The sequence below is a fragment of the Neophocaena asiaeorientalis genome, unplaced genomic scaffold (genome assembly GCF_003031525.2).
Source record: "Neophocaena asiaeorientalis asiaeorientalis breed wild unplaced genomic scaffold, Neophocaena_asiaeorientalis_V1.1 scaffold110, whole genome shotgun sequence".
NCBI classification, from domain to species: Eukaryota; Metazoa; Chordata; class Mammalia; order Artiodactyla; family Phocoenidae; genus Neophocaena; species Neophocaena asiaeorientalis.
This window is the reverse complement of record NW_020175053.1, coordinates 6864669-6873142: the sequence shown is the minus strand read 5'-3', so window position 1 is coordinate 6873142 and position 8474 is coordinate 6864669. Positions and strand designations below refer to the sequence as shown.

Here is an 8474-nt window from a genome sequence, read left to right as displayed (position 1 = left end):
CCTCCCTCCCTTCCTCCCTCCCTCCCTTCCTCTCTCCCTCCCTTCCTCCCTCCCTCCCACCTGTCTCTCAGGGTCCCACCCACGTGGCATCCTTAGGAACTGGTCACTGATGTGCCCCCAGTGGACTGAGAGCTCCCTGCCCCAGCAGCGGGCAGAGTCCTCCAGTCAGAGGTTCTCTTCTGCACGGCCCAGACCTGAGGGTGGCCATCCCATGCTTTTGGAGGAGAGGAAGGAGGTCTCGGCAGAAGCCCTTCTCTGCTCACTTAAAAACCTTCCCAGAGAACTTGCACCTTTGGAAAGGTAGAGTAGATGTGTCCTTCTTGGTTCCTCCTGCTCAGTACAACACAGAACTCTGGACGTTATGTGTAAAACAAACTCAGAAGACTCAAAAAGGTTGAAAGAAGATGGCAGACCAGCTAGGGATCTGGGGACCTGAGGATACCTTGATCTGAATGAAAATGAAAAGACAACATGTCAGAACTTCCCTGGTGGTCTAGTGGTTAAAAATCCACCTTCCAATGCAGGGGACTCGGGTTTGATCCCTGGTCGGGGAACTAAGATCCCACATGCCGCAGGGCAACTAATCCCATGCACCACAACTAGAGAGAAGCCTGGGCACCGCAACGAAAGATCCCACATGCCACAACGAAGATCTTGCGTGCTGCAACTGAGACCCAATGCAGGGCTTCCCTGGTGGCACAGTGGTTAAGAATCTGCCTGCCAATGCAGGGACATGGGTTCGAGCCCTGGTCTGGGAAGATCTCACATGCTGCAGAGCAACTAAGCCCATGTGCCACAACTACTGAGCCCGTGTGCCACAGCTACTGAAGCCCATGCTCCACAACAAGAGAAGCCACCACAGTGAGAAGCCCACACACCACAACAAAGAGTAGCCCCCGCTCACCACAACTAGAGAAAGCCTGTGCTCAGCAACAAAGACCCAACGCAGACCAAGAAAAGACCTAATGCAGCCAAATAAGTAAATAAATATTTTTTTTTTAAAAAAGAAAACATGTCAAATTTTGTGGCACCCCAGCTACAGCTGTGCTGAGAGGGAAATTTGTAGCACTAAAAGCATACAGTAAGGAAGGAAAAAAAATCTTAAATCAGTAATCTAAGCTCCTCAAGAATCTAGAAAAAGAAAAATAAGAGCAGAATGAAACCCAAAGCAAGCAGAAAAAAAGAAATAATAAATACCAGAGCAGAAATCAATGAAGTTAAAAGCAGAAAAACAGAGAAAGTCGGTGAAACAACTGGATCTTCCACAAGATCAATAAAATTGACAAACTTCTAGGAAGCCCGACAAAGAAGAAAGGGAAGACAATTTAAAATATCAAGAATGAAATGGGAGCATTACTGCAAACCCTGCCAACGTCAAAAGGATAATAAGGGGATACTATGAACAACTCTACGTGTGTAAATTCGACAACTTAGATGAAATGGACCAGTTCCTCAAAAAACACAACCTACTACACCTCACACAAGACTAAGTAGAATATGAATAGGCCTATACTTGTTAAGGAAATGATTTGCAGGTCTAGATAGTTTAATTGGAGAATTTTACCAAACAGTTAAAGAAAAGTTAATACCAATTCTGCATGATTTTTTTCCCAGAAAATAGAAGAGGGGGAATACTTCACAGTTCTTCTGAAGTTAATATTACCCTGATACCAAAACCAGATAAAACAGTCCCCCCGCAAAAGAACAAGTCTGTCATAGATACACATATATATGAATGTTCTTAACTAAATATTAGCAAATAGAAGCTCCTCTCCCTGCAAAAGAAATTCATGACCAAAGGCTGGTTCCATATTTGAAATGCAGTCAGTGTAATTCACCATATTAAAAACCACATGATCATATCAGAGCAGAAATAGGCTCTTGTAATATTTTGCATCTATTCATGATCAAACTCTCACAAAGTAACAATAGAAAAAAATAACAGAAGAATTACCTTGACATGATGAGGAGCATCTACAAAACTCCAACCACTACGTTATACTTACTGGTGAGGACTGAATGGAATGCTTTCTCCTAAGGTAAGGAACAGGGCAGAGATGTCTGATCTCACCAGTCTTATCACAGTCCTGGAGGGTGTAGCCAGTGAAATAAGGCAAGAAAAGAAAACACACACAGGTTGAAAAGGAAGAAATAAAACTGACTCTACAGATGACAAAATTGTCAAAAAATCTAAATGTACCCCCCCCAAATTCTTGCATTAATAAGTGAGCTTAGCAAGATTGCAGGATATCATATAAACATATAAAAACCAACTGTATTTTTGTATACTAGTAATGAACATGTTGACAGTGAAATTAAAAATACAACACCACTTACAATTGCTCAGAAATGAAATGCTTAGGTATAAATCCAACAAAACATTTTTAGGATTTATATGCTGAAAAGTATAGGTGCTGATGAAAGAAATAAAAGAAGATGTAAGTAAATGGAGAAACATATCATGTTTATGAATTCCAAGACACAAAGATGTCAGTTCTTCCCAAATTGATATATGGTATACAGCACAGTTCCTATGAAAATCCTAGCAAGAGTTTTTGTAGATGTAGATGAGATTCTGGAATTTATATGGAAAGGCAAAGGATCTAGAATACTTCAAGTAACTTTCAAGAAGAATAAAGTGGGAAGACTCCATCTACCTGGTTTTAAGACTTACTACGTATATACTTGATACAGTAATTATGACTGTGGTATTGGCAGAGGGATAGAACCGGAGATCAGTGGCACAGAATGAGAACTCAGAAATAGGCCCACAGAAACATGCCCAGCTGAGTTTTGACAAAGATGAAAAAGTTGAATGGAGGAAGGATTACCTTTCCACAAGTGGTACTGGAGCAACTGGACATCTATAGGCAAGAAAATGGACATCGACCCAAGTCTCACACCTTACACAAAAATTGACTCAGAATGGTGCACGGACTTATGTAAAATACAAAACTCCACAGCATTTAGAGAAAGTAGAAGAAAATATTCGGGGTCTGGGGCTAGGCAGTGAGTACTTAGACGACCCCCAGAGCATGACTCATAAAGAGAAAAAATGATAAATTGGACTTCTTCAAAATTGCAGAACTTTGCTCTGCAAAAGTCCCTGTTAGGAGGATGAGAGGAAGCTGCAGCGTGAGAGAAAATGTTTGCAAACCAGTACCTGGGAGAGGACTAGGATCTAATATGTGTAAAGAACCCTCGAAACTCGTTGGGAAACACACACACGGGGACCTGCCGGAAAGAAGGCAGAAGACGGGAGGAGACACTTCAACGGGGAGGATGTAGACGTGCAGTTAGGGGATGCAGACTGGATGCCACAGCAGGGAGACTGCCTGTCGAGCGGCTGAAATGGCAAATGTGACAGTACTAGGTGCAGTTAACTTCCAACTGCCATGTGACCCAGGAGTCGCCATCCTGGACATTTACCCCAGAGAAAAAAACTGAACACATACTTACAGCAGATTTATTGGTAATAGCCAGAAACTGGAGACCAGTCAGATGTCCTTCCATGGGCGAGAGGCTCACCAAACAGGCAGGTACACGGTGCAGAGCAATTGCTTGGAGTCGGAGAGGAACTCTGGGTCTGCACATCGACGTGGGCGGCCTGTCACAGAGGTGACATACCACATGATCCCATTCAAGCCACACTCTGGAAGCGACAACGTGGGGAACAGGTGGTGGTTGCCAGGGACTGGAGGGTGGGGAGTGGATGTGACTGTAAAGAGGGAGACAGAAACGTCCTGAGTCTTGATGGAGCCGACGTCAGCACCCAGGCTATGATGTTGTGCTGAGGCCCACAAGCTCTTCCCCCAGGGAGTCAGGATGAAGGATGCGGGGTGGTTGTATTTCTTACAATTACATGTGGATCTACACTTACCTCAAGATGAAAACTTTAGTTAAAAAAAAACACCTCCCCAGATGCCCACCATTGGTGGGAGAAGACCTAGCCCCATGGTGTGTTTCCTGCCCACTGCTCTGTCCCCTGCCCTTTGCCCCATCCACCTCTCCAGCCCCTTGCTGTGCTACCCACAGCCTGGGTGTCAGTGACCGGCCCTGTAACACAGGCCCTGGGGCTTCCCGGTCCTGCAGGACATCTCTGCTGGCAGAGCACACAGGCACAGCAGGAGGCCCTTGTGGGCTGTGAGAGGGGGGCCTGGAGGCAGTGGGGCCGGCTGGGCAGAGAGGGTGTGCTTCCCGGGTGCAGTGGAAAGCAGGGGTGAGGTTGAGGACCAAAATCTAAAGTAGGGGGTGAGTTTTCTCTCAACTGAAGACTGCTGTTTGTTTGATTTTGTATCTCACTTTTGTGCTCACCAGGTCATATCATTTGTCATTTGCAAACAAGCAGATTTTTTTTAAATTTTAATTTTAATTTATTTATTTTTGGCTGCGTTGGGTCTTCGTTTCTGTGTGCAGCATTTCTCTAGTTGAGGCGAGCTGGGGCTAGTCTTCATTGCAGTGTGTGGGCTTCTCATTGCAGTGGCTCCTCTCGTCGCGGAGCGCAGGCTCTAGGCGCGCAGGCTTCAGTTGTTGTGGCGTGTGAGTTCAGTAGTTGTGGCTCGCGGGCTCTAGAGCGCAGGCTCAGTAGTTGTGGTGCTCAGGCTTAGTTGCTCTGCGGCATGTGGGATCTTCCTGGACCAGGGCTCGAACCCATGTCCCCTGCATTGGCAGGCGGATTCTTAACCACTGCGCCCCCAGGGAAGCCCCAAACAAGCAGATGTTGAAAGTGGAGTCGGGGGTGGGGGAAAGGTGGAGGCGACCAAGGGCCTCACTGAAGACAAGGCTTTGATTTCCTTTGGGTCCCCATGCAGCTGTCACCTTTAGGGGCAGGGGAAAGACAGAGATTCTGTTCTTACTCTTGTAGAAGCCCAGCGTCACCTCAGGGCCCTGAATCATCTTCCACTGGGAAGAGGTCGGGTGGGGGACAAGGATGGTGTGCCCAGCGAAGATCCAGTCAGACCATGAGGAGGATGTCGGCAGGGCTGCACACATGCACACGCACACGCGTGCACACACGCGCACCCCCGGTTCTCCCGGCCCACAGGTGTACGCCCATGCGGGTGCCACACTGGATGGGAAGATGTACATCACATGCGGCCGCCGGGGCGAGGACTACCTGAAGGAGACCCACTGCTATGACCCGGGCAGCGACACCTGGCACACGCTGGCTGACGGGCCAGTGCGGCGGGCCTGGCATGGCATGGCCACCCTCCTGGACAAGCTGTACGTGGTCGGGGGCAGCAACAACGACGCGGGCTACAGGAGGGACGTGCACCAGGTGAGCAGCGGAGTGCCTACCTTCTGCTTGTCACCGATAAAAATTGCCGTGGGGGCGGGTTTCCCTTGTAACAGACTAATTTTTAGAGCAGTTTTAGGCTCACAGCCAAGTTGAGCAGGAAGATTTCCCATGTGCACCCAGCCCCCACACACCACGGCCTCCCCAGGCTCAGCATCCACCAGAGGGTGTCATTGTTATAACTGATGACCCTACACTGGCCCAGGGTCACTCCTGGTGATGCACATTCTGTGGGTTTAGACAGATGGCATGTATGCACCATTAGAGTATCACACGGAAGAGTTTCACTTGTCTTTATTATTATTAAAAACTTTAATTACATAAAGTTAATGTAACCACATTGCAGAGCTTTGAAAAAATGGAGAAGGGTGAAGAAAAACTCCCATAACCTGGCCCTGTGCCACTAGCTTCAGTCCTCCTACCTGTGCATGGTTTCCACTTAATTGTACTCAAAGAGCATCATCCCATTTGGTTTCTGGCTCAAGTTTGTTGTGGGCGTGTCTTCTAGTTTGATGACCACCCCACCCCCACCCCACCCAGTGGCTGTGCAGAATTCACCAAACTGGTGACGTTTGGGTTGGTCAAGTTGTGGCTATTCCAGGTAACATTTCAAGTAACATTTGCTTTTTAGAGCTTTTGGGTATTTTGGGGTATTTCCTGAGGTGAGAGCAGTGGTTCTCTTAAGTGTGGTCCCCGGGCCAGCAGCACCCACATCACATGAGAACTCATAAGAAATGCAGATTCTCTGGCCGCTCCCAGACCCACTGAGTTGGAAGTTCCTGGGTGGGATCCTCCAGTGTTGAGAACCATTGGGCTCTAGCGTTTTCGTTTTCTATTGCAGCCAGGACAAATCACCACAAATTTAGTCACTTAAATCAACACAAGTGTGTTACACGTCTGTGGCTCTTACCAGACGGCAATCCAGGGGTCTTTCCTTTGTGGGGCCTGGGGAGGATCCACAGCCTCCTCACTTAGGGTGTCGGTGGAGTTCAGTTCCCTGTGGTTGTAGGACTCAGGTCCCGATTCCTTGGCTGCTGTGGCCTGAAGCCCTTCTTGGCTTCTAAAAGACTCCACGTCCCCCGGGTCAGGCCCCTTCCTCTGCTAAGCCAGCAGCGGCAGCTTCCCCTCCCTTTTCAGCCCCCATCAGACTTTCCCTTCTGTTTCCAAGGGTTTGTGTGACTAGGTGGGTCCCCCCGAAAATCCAGGATAACGTCTCATCTCCATGTCCCCACCCTAATGAATCTGTAGGGTCCTTCTTGCCATGTAAAGTAATACAAGTCCCAGAGAGCTGAGCACAGGCTCCTTTGAAGGCCATTCCTCCTCCTGCGGCTGGAGGACCGGAGGGGATCATCATTGAGTCAGAGGGTAGTGTCCGAGTGACTCTTGATAATTTTGCACGTTGCTGTGCTGGCTGGTCAGACAGGTGCACAGCAGGACAGCTTCACCACGCCTCCACCAGCCCCGGGCTTGTGCCTTTTCTTCCCCAGTGGCTGCTGGTTAACAGCTGACAATTTGTCCCTGATGTTTTGTTTTGCATTTCTTGGATTACTAGTAGGCTGAACATTTTCCCATGTATTTGTTTACTGTTTGGAGTAATTTTGAAGAGAACAGATTTTTTTTTTTTTTTTTTGGCTGCACTGCATGGCTTGTGGGATCTTAGTTCCCTGACCAGGGATCGAACCCAGGCCCCAGCAGTGAAAGCACTGAGTCCTAACCACTGGACCGCCAGGGATCCCCCAAGAGAATGTTGATGGTCATCATGAGTTAGCAAGCACCTGTTTCCTTATTTTATCTGCACCTCCCCCATTGCTGGGTGTGCATGGGGTCTGAGTCTTCAGCTTCAGTGGCGGAGGGGAGTGAGCTGGCACCCCCAGACCAACTGGGAGACACCCACACTCCTGGGGCCACAGGCTGGCTGAGGGGCCAGAGCGTCAGCCTGGCCCGAGCCCTTCCTCCGGGGGGTGCGTTTGCCCACAGCCCCACTGCGTCCCTCAGCCTCATATGTGAGCCTGGGGCCTTGCCTTGCAGGTGGCCTGCTACAGCTGCAAGTCCGGGCAGTGGTCATCCGTCTGCCCGCTCCCAGCAGGGCACGGTGAGCCCGGAATCGCCGTGCTAGACAACAGGATCTACGTGCTGGGTGGCCGCTCGCACAACCGGGGCAGCCGCACTGGCTATGTGCACATCTATGACGTGGAGAAGGACTGCTGGGAGGAGGGCCCGCAGCTGGACAACTCCATCTCGGGCCTGGCGGCCTGCGTGCTCACCCTGCCGCGGTCCCTGCTCCTTGAGCCGCCCCGCGGGACGCCTGACCGCAGCCAGGCCGACCCGGACTTCGCCTCTGAGGTGATGAGTGTGTCTGACTGGGAGGAGTTTGACAACTCCAGTGAGGACTAGGGTCCCAGGCCAGGTGGGGGGTGCGGGGGGTGGTAGCTCCCAGCTTCCCCCACAGCACTTTGCCCTGGAGCACTTGACCCCAGGCTAGCAGCGGCCTTCCCTCCCGCCACGTCCCATCGGCAGGTATTTTTGGGGCCCTGCAGACCTGTGGCTGTGGATCACCCCACAGTGGGAAACCTTCGGGAAGGGCTTGGTCCCCTGAAGTTCACCAGGCTCTCTCCTCCTCAGCAGGGACGGGCTGCACCGCCACCAGCTGTCCTGGCCTCCCTGCTCCCTGGTTCTGGTTCCTACTGGGCCGAGAGGGCGCCCTTCTCCCAAGGGACCTGGGGACTGGCCCCTGGTGAGGGGGCCAGAGCACATCTTGTCCCTCTCGTCGGCAGGGAGGGGGCGTGCTGAGCCCATCGCCTGCCTAGCAGCTCCCAGGGCCGGAGGGGGAGAGAGATCCATCAGGTTGCCTGAGGCTGATTCTGTGATAAAATGATGCCCTGTAGCTGGGCTTTTCGGCCCCCATGTTGTTGATAAATGAAATAAATCATCTTACACGAGGTGTGCATTGCTTTCCTTTGGCCATGGCCTCACTTCCTTTCACAGCCTGTCCAAGGCTACAGCCCTGGAAGCTTGATTTCTGGGGGGCAGAGCTGTTGGGGGTGATGGGAGGCCGAGAGCCCACCCCCAGGCTAGAAGGGTGTCACCAGGACGCCCGCCGCAGTCTGGTGACAGCTGGTTGCCCGCCCACTTGAGCATTTTCCCTGGTGAGGACCTCTTCTCTGAACTTTAGTCCAGT

At 50.5% G+C, this 8474-nt stretch overlaps 1 protein-coding gene across 3 annotated transcripts in view; it reads left to right on the top strand.

Annotated features, from left to right (window-relative positions):
- The window catches only part of KLHL22 (kelch like family member 22), a 24843-nt gene extending 16608 nt beyond the window's left edge, over positions 1-8235 (top strand). Inside the window, exons 6-8 of one of the 3 annotated variants that reach the window (XM_024763882.1) lie at positions 5045-5278; positions 7325-7639; positions 7919-8235. In XM_024763882.1, coding sequence (XP_024619650.1) covers positions 5045-5278; positions 7325-7639; positions 7919-8086 — 717 coding nt within the window. In that variant the 3' untranslated portion in view covers positions 8087-8235. Of the gene's footprint in view, positions 1-5044; positions 5279-7324 lie in introns of all 3 variants that reach the window. The other 2 variants (XM_024763884.1, XM_024763885.1) reach the window with 2 other exon arrangements.
- Positions 8236-8474: the final 239 nt, after the last annotated feature.